The 16,549-nt window shown below is 39.1% G+C and overlaps 1 protein-coding gene across 6 annotated transcripts in view; it reads right to left on the bottom strand.

The window, feature by feature from the left end:
• Positions 1 to 152: 152 nt before the first annotated feature.
• Positions 153 to 16,549, bottom strand: part of CAMTA1 (calmodulin binding transcription activator 1) — a 949,829-nt gene continuing 933,432 nt past the window's right edge. For 3 of the 6 annotated variants that reach the window (XM_084652098.1, XM_084652097.1, XM_084652099.1), the window contains one exon: positions 153 to 3,505. In XM_084652098.1, coding sequence (XP_084508224.1) covers positions 3,473 to 3,505 — 33 coding nt within the window. In that variant the 3' untranslated portion in view covers positions 153 to 3,472. Of the gene's footprint in view, positions 3,506 to 9,211; positions 9,382 to 16,549 lie in introns of those variants that run through there. The other 3 variants (XM_084652102.1, XM_084652101.1, XM_084652100.1) reach the window with 3 other exon arrangements.

Raw genomic sequence — 16,549 nt, 5'->3', positions numbered from 1 at the left:
GAGACTGTGAATTTACAAGTAGGTCTTCTAAGTGTGTGACAGAGATCCATACTTTACAAGGATATAGAGATATATATACACATACTTGAGGAATCTTCAGCTTCTTCTTGATTAAAATAGAAGAGAAAATGTTAAAAGAAATACACTTAGTATGGGGAAATTTTTTGTTTTTAATTTACAGCAGAAAGAATATAAAGCATTCAGAAAACATTTTCCATATTTTAAGGGCAATTCAAAACATTTTGCATGGTTCCAGCAGCTGAGTTCTTCAACAGATCCATTGATTCAGTGATGCTTTACATGCACAGTTACAAAAATAAAACTTACAAAAAAGAGACATCTATACTAGTTTTACATGCAAGTCTTGGGGACCCCCTGTTGGGCACCAACTACTGTGTGGAACTGCTGTAAGCGTGCAACCATATAGGGAGTTCATGTTATATTCTTTATTTCTTTCACACAGTATTACTTATGTCAAACGTGTTACACAAAGGAGCAATTCCATATTCAGGAGGCAGAAGAAGGTCCTGCTCCTGGCACTTGGGAATCCCGATTATCCAAGAAAGCTGCACTTATGTATCTTCTATCAGAAATAAGTTCCACAGTCAAGAAAGGGGTAAGCAGAAAAGCTTTTTCAATAGGAGAGCATTTTTAACTCATCAGTGGTCACATTCAGTGAAAGGTTACAGCCCTGTTCAGCAAAGTACTTAAGGATATACTTAACTTTAAGCATGTTAGTAGTCCCATTAAGTTAATGGAACTACTCATATGGCTAACATTAAGCATGTGTGTAAATATTTTGTTGTATCAGGGTCTTTATCAGTAGGTACACCACCAGGCCTATGGATCTGGAAGGGTAACTTGAAATAGCTCTGTATTTTACTGAAAATTTTAAGTACAAATATAAGGGGTTAAAATGTTTCCACTGAGGTCATTACTCTTGTTAGGAAAAGATTATATTTGTCATAATGCCAGTCAATGGGACAAACATTTATATTTCAAAATGTCAGAGTATTTCCAGGATTAATACAGAGCATTCCAGTTCATTCCAAAGGAGTTTATTTTCAAATTCCGTTCCCATTCTTTGTGTGTGGAATACTTAATGCGTAAGGTTCCATTTCAATAAAATATATGGAGATTATGAGGCTTCCACAGCCACAGTGTGGAAGCCAGACAATTTTTTTTTTTTAATTGAATCAGGTCATAAAGTAGAAGTTCACAAACGTACAGAGTTCTGATAAAGAGCTATATAGCACATATATTGTAATTCAATGCTGGCAGTGAAAGGAAGTAATTAAAAATCAGATACACTTATAGAAAAGGCACCAAGAGCACTGACCCCAGTTTTTTGCCACAATCTTTGTGTTTACCCTTTTTTTAAAGACACCAGTTTAAAAGCTCATTTGTGAATATTTTTAGGCTTCACAAAAAGCCTGGAGTTTAAACATTTTAGTTGGTGGCCAGGATCAAGAAAGAGCAACTATTTCAAAACTAACCATGTAAAATTTACACCAACCGTTTGGAAATTTTAAACTGGTACTAGCAACATAAAGTCACAGAAGCAATTTCTGATTTCAGCTACACTTGTGTAAATCCAGAGTAACTGCACTGACTTCAGGAGAATTACTCCTGATATTTACTAGTGTAATTAAGATCAGGCCCCTATTGTCTAAACGTCATGACAATTTTTAATTAGTATTTCAATTTAAAAAGTATCTGATTTCTTTGGCTCCTCACTATGTAGAAATAGCAATATACCATGACACCCCTACAAGACCAGTTTGCATCTTTTAAGTTTTACTTTTTATTTTTTTAAATTTTTGTGCATTTTTATTACATTTTCTGACTTCCAGCAGGAGATATGAAAATGTGAAACATATTTTCTACTTTCATACTATTTCTTTTTTCAGTTTATGTTCATTCTAAGTGTTCTTTATTGGAGTGAGTGTATGGTGTTAAGCTAGATACATTTTTGTATTCTTATGATTATCTGCTTTGCAAAAGTAACTTAATTTTCTTAAGCAATATTAGCATTCACATTACTTGGCACCATTGGCAAAAAATAAAAATAAAATTAAAAAAAAAACCTCCTGGTAGCCAAAATCAAATGTAAACATATCCTTTTTTAGTAAAGTTACTCTGCCTTTTTTTCCTAAGTCTAAATACAGTAGCTCTTTTTTTTTTTTTTGCAGTTTAGTCATGCTTTAGCAAAATGTTCTTCTAAAGAACATTTAAAATAAAGTTTCTTATAGTGAAATAAAGTTTTTTGTTTCATTTTACAGACCATAGCCACTAATGCTTTGCTTTTTTCATTTCTTTTTTCTTGAATTCATGCACATCTCTGTTTTAATATATACAATATATACAAACAATACATCCACACTCTTCGCTCATTCAGACAAAACTATACAAATAATAATTTTATCTTGCCAAGTTATTAACCCTTTGTGAATAAAATATTTAGTAATTAATCAATATATTCCCTTTCAAATATTATTTCTCATTTTCCATTTCTACCTTCTATATATACAGAAACTGCCCAGATTTTGATGAAATAGCCAAAATAAGAAATTTACTGGCCAGGATGGAGCACCACTCTGATCTTTAGGTGGTATAAATGTCCAGGCAACATATGTATGTGACTGCTCAGAACAACAAAATTACTGTAAAAAAAAAAAGCGCTACATACGTTACAAACTATTTTAAGTAAATAATTAAAAGGCCAGAAAATAAAGTGCTGAATATGAGAATAAGTACATGACACTTGAAATACTTGCAGGTTCTAGAAAAAATACCAAAAAAGGAACTTTTAAAAACTTGCTCAAGCTGCTCTCTTTATTTCCCATGCATTACCCGTTTGCCTCATATGCCAACCCACTCTGTAAATTTCCACGGGATGTATTAAAAACCTGCAGATTTAAAAAGTTGCATTAAGTGTGCTGTAGAGAGATTCAAATAAAAAGAAAGGACAGAAGTGCAAAGGAAATGAGAATGCATGTACCCAATAAAGATTTACTGATCTAAGCCCCGCCACTGACTCTTGAAGCTTCAGTTTCTTGGAGATGATTGACAGGTGCAGGAATAGCATTCTTGTGTTGCTTGTGCATTCCCACCTTTTAACAATATTTTTGGTATAATATTTGTACAGTTCCACACGTTTTAATACAGCCCTATATGAAAAGGATAATTAATCGCTTCTTTTGGAGAGAATGAAGCAACTCACAAATTCCTCCTGGTGTTTTTTTTCCCATGATCCAACAGAAGATTGAGTTCCAAGATGTCTTGCTGAACAAATTAAAAGTTGTCCATGAAAGTGCAAATGCAATGACCAAAACATTACTGTTAAAATCCTGCAGCTGAGATTCCCAGAACTGCAGTGGGTTTTTTGTTGTTGCATGTCTCTGCTAAAAACAGAAAATGAAAACAGTCTGAAAAGCAATGTCACATTGCTACGGGATGCTGCTGTGTATCTTCAAGTTCCTTGGCCTTTTTCAATTCTTTCACTCTGAAACAATAAAAAGGCCCTCTATAACATTTCTATTCCAAACGAATTTCAACAGGCAAAAGTCAAAGGGATCCCTCACTACAACTTCCAGTATGAAGTAGCCATCACCTAAAGTAAACAATTGGGAGCCAGGGAAGGGGAGAAAAAACTCATTCAGAAAGAATTCACCTTTTGCAACCCATTTCTGGACAACTTTATTTAATACCCAAATTCATTCTACTATCAAATCATCTTACCTAATTATTTGTCTTTTATGACTGCTTTTCATCAACTGCTTTTCTGCTGCTGCCTCATGTACCAGATAATTTGAGCAAAACGCACTTTCTGTGCTGCCCCCTTTTCTAAGTAGGACACTGAACATGGGCAGCTGCTGCTGCATCCAGCATTGTGGGGAGAAGAGAAGAGATTTATTCCAGACTTCCATGGGAAAGTTCTACTTAATTTATACAGTACCATAGATTAGTAGAATTTACATGTGTGTATGGATTTTATACTGGCATCAGTGGCAAAGCAGGTACGTTACTTCAACTTATTATCTCAGTCTCATTGTCAGCATCTGAATAGTCTGGATACTTGTAGGATATATTTATTTGTATCTTCATAATCCCCAGTCAGGGGGACGATCTCTCCATGGAGTACTAACTCTGTAAAGAGCATTCAGATGCTACAGTTGTGAGCACTTAAGAAATGCAAGTGCATTCATTGATTTATGTAGCACCTATTACCATTGGATCTAGGTGCTATTTACAAAGCTGTAGTACATTAGTTAAGTGAAAATCTGGGAAATTTAAAACTAAACAAATTAAATATGATGTGTGTCATGCCTAGAAAGCCATTAAGGCCACTACTTGATTAACATACTCTTGCTTTTTGTTGCTTTGTCACTTCACTGAGGCTTCCTCGAAGTGACTAAATAAACAACTGCAGACACCCAGAATTGACCTAGGCTATTGCACTGTCAAGACTTTATCAAGTTGCTTAGTAAGGAACCCAGATTCAAGGGAGAGAGTTTGGGGTCCCAGTCATTGTTAGATAGGGAATGAGTTTCTAATGCAGTTTTATATACCTCTGCTTTTGTCTCCACTACGTATAGCTCAATTTAACTCGTCTTGGTCAAACAAAGCACTCAGTGTCACAAAAGGAACCGCACAGGGTTTTTTGTATTGGAGTTGAAGTAGCTCATTAGGACTATATAACCCATATGATTTTGACTATTTTTTATTACAATATACACAACTTAGTAAAATAATTTTAGACATTCTAGCTAGACACGGACTCATTTCTATGAACCATCACAATGCATTAATTCCAGTTCAGAATGAACAGCATATTAAACCTGATTTCAGATGCAGTGTATTGGAATAAGCCACTTTCTACAGAATCATATCTATGTGAAAAAAACCTGCCTGAGTCTGCATGTCCTTGCTCAGTTATTCTGAGGGTAGTTTTCCCCCAAAAGGTTGTGATTATGACCCAAGTAGAAGGATTTAGCAGAACACATACACAGTTGTTAGTATATTAATTTTTTAAGCAAATTGACTTAGAGACACTACAAAGGGACAAATTCAGAGGTGCTTTATAAAGTATTGAAAGTTTCTCATCTGTAAGTGGGCATAAGGGAGTCCAACTAAATCTGAATGAATGTAACAAAGCCATAGGTTTGCATAATTTAGATGCTATGGGGATAGAACAGAGGTGCTTAGCAGAAAGAGCAACTAATAGAGTGCAAATTAAAGTAGGTATCCACCACTACATTATCTTTTGGCCCCCTATGCCCAGAGACTTTTTTATACTTACATATTGATGTGTAACCAATACAAACTTACACATCATCTCTGAATTTGGCCCAGTGACTGTATGTGGAATAACTTTGTGTGTGTGCACCTGTGTAGAAATGTAGCCAGTATGGAGCTATTTGATGTTTTTAACTAGGTGTTTTAAACTATCTTTCAGCTAAATCAGAGCTCTAGCATTAAGGACATCCCGTAAGCTTGTGACACTGCGGGGCAAAGGTTCCAGCAATGAATGAATGGATCACACGGGTCAGTATGCATGCATTTAGAACATTACTCATTGTCTTTATTTTACTGAAGTGTTTGAGAATTCCATGCTTGGGAGGACACAGAGTGTGGATATTGCTGATCAAAAATGAAAAAGGGGTCTGCTGTATTTCATCACATGTGGCATGACTCTGAAGCCCTGGCTACACTAACAACATGAACTATGGCTGAAAGTGGCATCTCACTCCCACATTTTGAAACACTAAACAGTTTTGACTGACACTAGGATTTAAACCATTCCAGTATAGATTCAGGGAGCCCCATTGCTGTAAAACAATAAATCAATTTTGTAGTGTAGTAAAAGTATTGCAGTGAAAGACATGTCAATGGCTAGCTTTTCTTTTCTGCTGTAAGGGAGCTAAGGTGAAATCCTGGCTCCAGTGAAGTCAACGGCGAAACTCCCATTGACTTCAACAGATCCAGGATTTCACTCCAGTTGCCTGGGAGGAATTCTCCATTCTGTGTCCTATGGAGGTTACTCCATATTCTCTCTTTGCAGCTCACTGTGGTTGTTCTGCTAATTATCTGGTGGTCCTGTTGTTCTTGTATTACAGGATATACATATTCAGAACCAGTAGAGGGAATTTATAATATGGTATTTAACCCAATAAACACAAACTCAGAATATTCTTAATCTGTTAAAATTTAAGCTCTCTTTCTGTGCAGCAGGAAAGTGAAAAGTTACTTCTCCCTAGCTGTGCACTAGTTCACATCTAATGTTGAGACTAATCACACCATATGCACAAAATATCATCTACGATGCAGGACAGGTAGTGCAACTTGTGCATTTTTCAGTTGCACCTCTTACTGTAATACAAAATTCACCTGTTATTACTATAGGTCTCATTGAGAACATGCACAATTGGTCAGCTGTGGCTCTTACTGATACATGCTGTCTCCATGTTTAGCACTTCAACATGCAAGTTCTACACTAACAGAGCACAGTTTTGCTGGAAAAATGCAAGACATGCTTTGCTGCCAACTTCAACCTAGGACATGCAACATCTGTACTGGTGCATACCTGTTTAACTGGAATATGCATGCTAATGCAAGTTGATTACTGTACCATTCAATATTTGCACTAGTACAGATCCTGTTCACAAATATGCAACACCTTTCTTGGTCAAATGAGTCCTGTACTAGTTACAAGGTTTGTACAAATTTTGGAACTGGGGTGTTGGTTGATGCTTAAACATAAAGAACATACCATTCCTGAGTTTCCCAGGTATAAAATACAAAACAATGGTGTGTTCATTAGTGAAAGATGCTGCAGAGTGCACAATTGCATTCACAGACCGCATGTGCTTCACCACCTTGTATTCCACAGCATTTGGAAAATGACTCAAAGATGATGCTAATGTTAATACTTTTTGAATTTGTTACATTTTCCCACATAGTCAATAGCCCCATGTGTGTTGGGAGGGGGAAAGGAAGATAGGTGAGTGTATGTTTATACAGGTAGTCATTTATTTTTATAATGTACTGCATGTTAATACAAAGAATATGCCTAAACAGTGTGAAAGTTGTGGTGACACAGACAGCAATCAAGAAGATTAAAGCTAAGGATGATGTTTTATCTTTAACTCATACTTAGAAAAGCAGGGCCCAGGTGCAATACAAGGGGGTTCCTTGGCTGACACAGAGCTACTGGAATGGTTCTGCCTGTGCTCTTTGTTGCTCCTCAGTAGAAGGAGGCTGGGTGTAGTGGAGGAGGCGCTGGCTGTTCTTGGCTGGCTCAGTGCAGCTAGAATGTAAACTGAAGCACCTCTGAGGCTGCTCTTTTGTATAGTGGGGACTGGGAGTTGGGTGGCACAGAGATGGCACAAAGATCTTTTTTTCTCCAGCCCTGTGCCAAGTGCAAGAATGAAGAAACAGAATCAGAGTTAAGGTCTTCTTTTTGCATTTTTCTGAGCTGTTTTTAAATTGTTTGAGACAAAACATATACATATTTTTTCTTATATAGAATTTAAAATACTTATTAATGACCAAATAGCTCTGAATTGCTCTCAAGTGAACCTGAGATAATGTTTTTGAACTGATTATTTTTTGTCCAGTCGTTCAATCCGAAGTCTTGCCAATTTGTCACATAAAAAGTGCTCAATGCAAGTGCTTCAGAAACCCTCTTGGAAAGTAGTTACTCTTGTTCCCAGCAGTAGCCTTTAATACTTCCATAATTAAACAAAAATAATCTCTTGATGAGTGCCATTTTTATTTGGTGATGTTTTTACAGTGATATAAACTAGAACAGGCCAGTTATCTTCCACTTCCTAGCACTCAGTGTAAAAAAAAACAAAAAAGTACAAACTAAAATTTCAAAATATGAAAATGTGATTCCAAGATGGATTCCTGGACAAATTATAACCCCTGTAAATAGAAATTCATAATAGCAGTGCTGCTCACAAGACAGCGACAGCTGGTGCTGCCTTACCTCAACTAGCCAAGACATTCTCTGCACCTTGTTTCATCTCTTTTCACTTTGAATTTCAGGTGGGGAAGGGGGCTGAGATCTGTGAAGGCTCCCTTCCTTTGCCAGCATTAGCAACCCACCAGAAATAAAAAATTGTACCAGATTTTTATAAAATGAAGGAGGCTTTTGCCCCCAAAATAGCTGCTCTCCGAGTGGATGGTTCATCTGGATGTGAGCAGGCTCCAAATTGGTCACAGGTGTCAGTACTTTAAGTCAGGGCAGCCATGGGCAGAAGTAGCACTAGGCCCAAGTTTTAGGTGGGGGCTGTAACTTGTCTCAGCTCTATATGCATGTTCTCATTAGTTAAGGGCATTTTTGAAAGTGGCTCTGCTGTGATGTGGCTGACAGGGCTGTTCAAGTGAAGTCCTGCTGGTGCTGAAATGTGAACTCTGTAGCCTGAGGCCCTGGAGCGCTGCCCCACATGCAGCCTTCATCAGGAAGAGCTGTGATGCTGTTGCATTGGGCCCTGTGAATGGTGCGCAGAATTGGGAAGAAGGTGAATTTATTTTCTAGTGTATCTGTATGAGGTAGGGACCCAGTGTCAAAGGCTCCACTGGAGACCTCTGAATCACACATTTTGGCCAGAGGCCACGCTGGCCACCTCCAGGTACAGGGTCATTCTTCACAAGTGAGTGAAGGGCACCTGGATTGAGTAAGCCAGGGTGACAGGGAGTATCACTGCCCCCCTTTTATGGTGTTCTAGTAAGTTAACTGTGAGGTTTGGTCCTTTTAAATGTGAACAGAGCTTTTGAGCTGTGACCCTGTGATGCGTGAAGATCACAAACAATCCCACAGCTCCAAAAGTGCCCCAGCTAGACAGTTCTCATGACCTTTGGATTTTATTACTTATTCAAAGTTGCATTGTTATGTGCTGAAGCAATGTAGTAAGCAACAGCCCTGAAAGCCAGCAGCAGCTTGTATTTTATTATTTCCCTCAAATTTCATATGAGAATTTGTGAGCAAATGAATTAGGCCTACTTAGAAAAGTTACAGCAGACAATAGCTTCATGGGTAAAGCATAAGGCAAAGCTGTTTCATAAAAAATACTCTATAATGCCCAGCCAGGGAAATGTTCAATGAGTAAGTGAGTTTACAGCAAAAAAGTTCTGGCAATGCTGGAGGTCAGTAATATAAAGGACAGAGTGAATTAGAGCCACAGAAAGCTTTTTAGTCAGTTACCTGTTGCTCTGAGAGCTGAATTGACTTGTGTGAAATTTAGGAAATGGGAGCTCTTGCCTTTTTCCAGATATCTCATTTGGATTGCAAAACAAAAAAGACAGAAAGGCCCAATAAGAATGACACCCCAGAGCATGGGGCCTGCAATTTAACACAACAAAAACATTCAGTCCCTGCAAAAGGTAAATGAAACAAAATTATTTTGGAAACTTTCATTACAGCCACCTTGACACACGCCCCACATAACATTTTTCTCCCATTATCCTTACATTGGATCACTCTGGAGAGGGCTTTGCCCCCTCCCCCGAACATTGCCCCCATTCTTAATGTTACTACAAGACACATAAGAAATTGGGTATTTAATGCAATGGCTGCTGCATATCACACATTTCCTGCTTTTATTAAAAGAACCTTGGTGTACAAGGGTGGGAGAGGCTGTATCTTTGAACTGCTGGGGGAAGGACTGGCCTGCAGAGAGCAACAGAGGACATTTTATGGGGTTGTTCATTCAGGCATGAAATAAAGAAGTTGTACTTACCAGAGTAATTGACAGCAGATGGTACATATACCCTCCCAAAAGCAGAGAACCACATATAACCAATGGAATGAAGTTTTTAAAAGGATGCTGCCATAAATGAATTTATTCCTTATATTATTGCTTGTTTCTTATGGTAATTTTGCTTGTTCTGCCCAAGAAAACAGGCTAGAACCTTTGCTGTAAGCAGATAGTAGTTTAACCAGTACAACAGTTCAGGAAGACCTGATTGTTATGAATACCAGCTCCTCAGAATAATGGGAGAAAGGGTCACTGGAGTGTCACACATCTCTCTGTGAGTGTCTTGTTCAGAATACAGATGCAGGCTGCAGCTACAAAACTTGCATGTGGGAGGTTAATAGGAAGTTTAAACAAAGGAACAGGTGAACGTTTTATATGTTCAGGGGAGAGCAGTAGAGATTCGGCATAGCTGAAATCTCTTCAAGGTTAATTTGGGATGAAAGGAGCTACTAATGGTAGGTTATTATTACCAGTTCCTTCTGAAACAGCACGTTATCACTGCTGCAGTAATGTAGCCAATTAATAGTGACTAAATAAGGCCCTTTGAGATCTGCAGCTTTCTTACTTAAATCCCACCCAAAAAATCTTAGCCTGCTCTGGGAAATCTGTTATATTTAATCCAGGTAATTCTTTGGGAGAACACCTTCTCCCCTTCGCTTTTTTTTTTCCCCTTCAAATAATGAAACCTCATAATATAAACTAAAAATTAGGGCTGTCAAGTGATTAAAAAATTAATCACAATTAATCGAACTGTTAAACAATAATATAACACCATTTATTTAAATATTTTTGGCTGTTTTCTACATTTTCAAATATATTGATTTCAATTACAACTCAGAATACAAAGTGTATAATGCTCACTTTCTATTTTTAATAAATATTTGCACTGTAAAAAAAACAAAGTATTTCAATTCACCTAATACAAGTACTGTAGTGCAATTTCTTTATCATGAAAGTTGAATTTACAAATGTCAAATTATGTACAAAAAAACCTGCATTCAAAAATAAAACAATGTAACAGTTTAGAGCCTATAAGTCCACTCAGTCCTACTTATGCCAATCACTCAGACAAAGCTTGGTTACATTTGCAGGAGATAATGGTGCCTGCTTCTTGTTTACAATGTCACCTGAAAGTGAGACAGGCATTTGCATGGCACTGTTGTAACTGGCATTGCAAGATATTTATGTGCCAGATGTGCTAAAGATTCATATGTCCCTTCATGTACCATTCCAGAGGATATGCATCCATGCTAATGACAGATTCCGCTTGATAACAGTCCAAAGCAGAGTGGACCGATGCATATTCATTTTCATCATCTGAGTCAGATGCCACCAGCAGAAGGTTAATTTTTTTTTTGGTGGTTTGGGTTCTGTAATTTCTGCATCAGAGTGTTGCTCTTTTAAGACTTCTGAAAGCATGCTTCACACCTCGTCCCTCTCAGCTTTTGGACGGCAGTTCAGATTCTTAAACCTTAGGTCCAGTGCTATAGCTATTTTTAGAAATCTCACATTGGTACCTTTTTTGCATTTTGTCAAATCTGCAGTGACAGTGTTCGTAAATCAAACAACATGTGCTGGGTCATCATCTGAGACTGCTATAACATGAAATAAATGGCAGAATGCGGGTAAAACAGAGCAGGGGACATACAATTCTCCCCCAAGGAGTTCAGTCACAAATTTAATTAACGCAGTATTTTTTTAACGAACATCAGCAGCATGGAAGCATGTCCTCCGGAATGGTGGCTGAAGCATGAAGGGGCATGCAAATGTTTAGCATATCTGGCACGTAAATACCTTGCGATGCCAGCTACAACAGTGCCACTTTCAGGTGACGTAAATAAGAAGCAGCCAGCAGTATCTCCCATAAAGGTAAACAAACTTGTTTGTCTTAGGGATTGGCTGAACAAGTAGTAGTGGACTTGTAGGTTCTAGAGTTTTACATAACTGCACTCAAAAACAAAACAAAAAAAAAATCTACATTTGTAAATTACACTTTCACAATAGAGATTGCACTACAGTACTTGTATGAGGTGAATTAAAAAACTATTTTTAATAGTTTTTACAGTGCAAATATTTGTAATAAAAATATAAAGTGAGAATGGTACACTTTGTATTCTGTGTTGTAATAGACATCAAAATAGTTGAAAATGTAGAAAAACATCAAAAAATATTTACTAAATTTCAATTGGTATTCTATTGTTTAACAGTGCGATTAATTGTGATACTTTTTTTCATCGCAGTTAATTTTTTTGAGTTAATCACGAGAGTTAACTGTGATTGACAGCCCTACTAAAAATCTGTCTGCGTGTTGTCACTGTGCGTGCAACACAAACACGTGTGTGTATGCATATACATTCAGTATGTGTGGGGTGTGTCAGTGTGTGTGAGTATTAGTGTACTGTATGGTGCGTACATGCAGAGACAGGGTTTGTGTGCATGTTGATACATGCACATTTACAGCAATAAAGAATAAGTCTCTTATGCTTCAGCAGAGTGACAGGTGATACGCCTAGCAGCAGCTCATCACTTACATTTTCCAAATATATAGAAAAAATACTAGTACAGATTGCGAGAGTAAGAAGCAGAAACTGTGGTTTATTGTGAAAATGAGAACTGTGCACTTAGAATGATTTCTGATGCACCGTGCTAAAAGGTATTTACAGTCCCCTTGTGCACATAACCCATTATTCACTGAAAAACTGCTCGATTTAAAGTCATTAGTCACTGGCTGCACTTACCTGATTCACATTCTTTAATTATTTGTATTACAGTGGATCCCAAAGGTCCTAATCAAGGATTGGGCCCCACTGAGCTAGGCACTATGCAAGTATGTACAAAGACAACTGACATATGGGGTAGAGGGAACACAATCAAATGTGGACCATTTTTACATACATATATCCATTTGCAATATATTTTGTGCTCAGTTATTATAGATGAAATGCCAAGTCTCCCCTGTGCACCTCAAACTAGAGTTCACATAGTGGTTAGTTCCTTATACATGTCATATTAAAGGTAGGTCTTAAGAAAAAATCTATGAACATCTGCTGCTTCCTTACTATCTCAGATGTCAGGAACGGTTATATATTATTTAATTTATACAATATACATGAAGCCATTTACATCTATAGTATAAGAAGATTCCTTTGTTTTATTTGGAAAATCATGTGGGCTAAGAACTATCACTGTAGATCTTAGTGGTAGATGGAGAGGTGAGCCATTGAATGGGAAATGGACCAAAAAAATCCACTCATATCTGCTGTACATTAAAAGGTGGAAGGTGTTAAATTGTGCTCCGCATACATTCTTGTAACAGAATAGAATATTTAATTTAGACAATTTCTCATTAATTTCAGCTACTTACAGTGAAACTTCAGAGCATTTTTTTTAAAACATTTGAGGAATCAATGTTTTACTATATATCAGACTGTGATACAGACAGACAGTGAAATCATATACAATTCAAATAAAAGCGAAGTGATTGATGTTCCTGGCTGTTTTTTGGTCATATAATCAAGCCATTTAGATATTTCGTACCAGTGTGTAACTAAGAGATTTGAATCCCATCCATCCTACTATATATAGCCTATGGAGAAACCTGCACATGTACTGCACCTGTAGTTTCCGATATGCCCTACAATTAATTTAAACTGCAACAATAGCAAGAGAATTCTTATGTTAAATACATTCCATTCACAGGTAGCACTGAACTCTCTAGCCGCTGCAGAACGCCACACTAAAATCCCAGGGGCAGATCCTCAGCTGGTATAACTTGCCATAGCTCCACTGAAATCAATGCTCTGTCCCCCAAACTCTCTCCCTTCAAAATTACCTGGGTCTTTATTTTCATTATTGAATGCGACGAGAAGGTTACTCACCTTGAGCAGTAACTGAGGTTCTTTGAGCTGAGTGTCCCTGGGGGTGCTCCACTCCAGGTGAAGGTGCATCCCTGCGCCGGTGCTCGGGGAGTTTTGCAGCAGTGCCCATACAGGTTGCGCAGGTGCAGTGCCTCCCTCGCACGCCGTTGGCGTCTCAATAGCACACGTGTGATCCAGACTCCTCAGTTCCTTCTCTACCCTGGAGCCTGCCCCTAACTCCGAAGTAGAGGGGAGGACGGTGGGTAGTGGAGCATCCACAGGGACACTCATCTGGGAGAACCTCAGTTACTGCACAAGATGAGTAACCTTTTCTTCGAGAGAGATGTCCCTGTGGGTGCTCCACTTCAGGTGACTGAAGAGCAGTGCCCGCCTAGGATGGTAGGGGCTTCGGAGTTGGCTGAAAAGCAACTGATAGCACAGTTCAACCAAGTCGAGTATCCGCCTGAAGGCCTTGTGTGACAGCATATTGTTTAGCAAAGGTATGTTCTGAGGCCCAGAGGTGGCGGCCTTGTAAATGTCTATAAGGGGAACGTTGTGTAGGAATGCTACTGACACCAATATGGATCTAGTAGTGTGTGTGTCTTGATCCCTGCTGGAGGTTGTATGCCTTTTAATTGATAGCATAAGTGAATGCATCCGGATATCCATCTAGAGATACTTGAGTGGATATGGAGTTACCCTTAGAACTTTCTGCTATGGAGATAAAAAGCTTCCATGAGACTCTAAATGGCTTGGTCCTGTCCGAGTAAAAAGACAGTGCTTTCCTAACATCGAGGGTGTGCATCATAGCCTCAAAAGCATTGGCGTGTGGTTTAGGGGAGAAGGTTAGTACATGTATCGGTTGATTGATGTGGAAGAAGGAATGTATTTTGGAAAGGAATTTGGGATGGGTACTTAGCGTTACTTTATCTTTATAAAAGATGGTATATGGTGGGTCTGCCATAAGCGCTCTGATTTCTCCCACTCCTCTGGCTGATATGATTGCTATTAGAAACACCACCTTCATGGAGAGGTGTAGTAGGGAGCAGTTTGCTAGAGGTTCGAAGGGTTTAAGCATGAGGACTGTTTAAGGACCAAGTTTAAGTTCCAGGGTTGCGTAGGCGGTCTCACGTCCGGATAAAGGGTTTGGATGCCCTTAAGGAATTGTTTTGTGATTGGGTGAGCAAAGATTGTAGTGTTGCCGATTTTTTGGTGAAAGGTAAAGATAGCCGCAAGATCAGTTAAGATGTACCTTAACTGAGCTGAGGGATAGAGCGGACTGTTTCAATTCTAAGAGGTAGTCAAGTACAATTAGAAGAGGTGTAGATGTTGTGATGGTTTGTCTAGCAGCACACCATGAAGTAAATCTTTTCCAGTTATGGAGATAAGTGTTACATGGAGTCTGTTTCCTGCTGTGTAGTAGCCCCTGCTGGACCTGTTCAGAGCAAACTAGCTCCTCATTAGAGAGCCATGGAGGAGCCAGGCCTTCAGATGTAGCATCCCTATGTTGGAATTGGCCCTCCCGTTGTGTCAGATGATCAGTCTGAAGAGGGAGTGTGATAGTGATACATGCCGACATCTATGTAATTTACAGATAGCCCCCACATGGCCGAGACAAGTGTGGTATTAAGATGACCTTGGCCCTGTTGGTCCTTATTTTCCATATTACTCTGGGTAGTAATGGTATCAGCGGGAATGCATATAGAAGGTCTGTGTTCCAGCTGATCATGACTGCGTCCCCCATTGATTATTTCCCCAGACAGGCTCAGGAGCAGAATTTGGGGCATTTTGTGTTGCAAGCCGTCACGAATAGGTCCATTTGCCCCTAGTTGGAGGAAATGTTCTACCTCTTGCATAACGAGGGGTCCCTGAAGAGGGACGGGGAGGGCTGGGTGAAGAGGGGGGTATAAGACAGGAAAGGAATGGTATAGCCCAATCTGATGACTTCCAGGGCCAATTTGTCTGTGGCGATAACCACCCAATTGGGACAGAATGGGAGCAAACAGTCTCCAAAAAGCTGGATGGATGGTGTAAGTGCTGAAACGGGTGAGAGGTCTTCCTGACCGTCAACCAAGACTTCAAATTTGCTTATTGGAGGAAGTAGGTGGAGATGCCGCTGGTGGTGGAGGGCATCATCGTTGTGGTCTCTGCCTCTGTCTTTGCTGTTGATCATATGGTCTTTGGTGTTGCTGTGTGTAGGACGGGTATCTAGGTTGTTGATATGGTTGTCTCCTTCTTGTGGCAGGTGTATGGATGCCCAGGGACCGGAGGATGGCCCGTGAATCCTTCGTGGTGTGCAGCACTTAATTGGTTTTGGCTGCGAACAGTTTTTCTCCATCAAAATGGAAATCTTCGACAGTATTTTGTATCTCCCGTGGGAATGACGAAGAATTGAACCATGACAACAGCGCATGACTAAAGCTGTAGCCGTGGCCATGTCAGCAGCATCCAGTGTGGCCTATAGAGCCGTGCGCGAAATCATCTCTCCTTCGGAGACCAGACATTTGAATTGTTGTCGCTTTTCCTCAGGAATGTCATTAATAAATTCCATAAATTTGCCATAATTCCTGTGGTCATATTTGGCAAATAAAGCTGCGTAATTCGCCACCCGAAATTGTAGTGTAGAAGAAAGAGTATACCTTGTGGCCAAATAGCTCCAGCATCTTACTCTCCTTATCAGAAGGAGTGGTTGTTGTTGTTTGCTCCTTTGATTGGCCGCTTTCACTACCAGCAAGTTGGGTACTGAGTGTGAAAAGAGGACCCGAGATCCCTTGTAGGGAACATAACATTTTTGGACCGCCCTCTTGCAGGTTGGGGGTATTGTGGCTGGAGTTTGCCACACCATCTTGGCAAGTTCCACGATGACCCCATTAATGGGCAAAGCTATCTTGAAGGAGACAGATATCTGTAAGATATCGGTTAACTCAT

The sequence above is a fragment of the Lepidochelys olivacea genome, assembly GCF_965140295.1.
Source record: "Lepidochelys olivacea isolate rLepOli2 genome assembly, chromosome: 18".
NCBI lineage: Eukaryota > Metazoa > Chordata > Testudines > Cheloniidae > Lepidochelys > Lepidochelys olivacea.
This window is presented reverse-complemented; position numbering and strand designations above follow the sequence as displayed.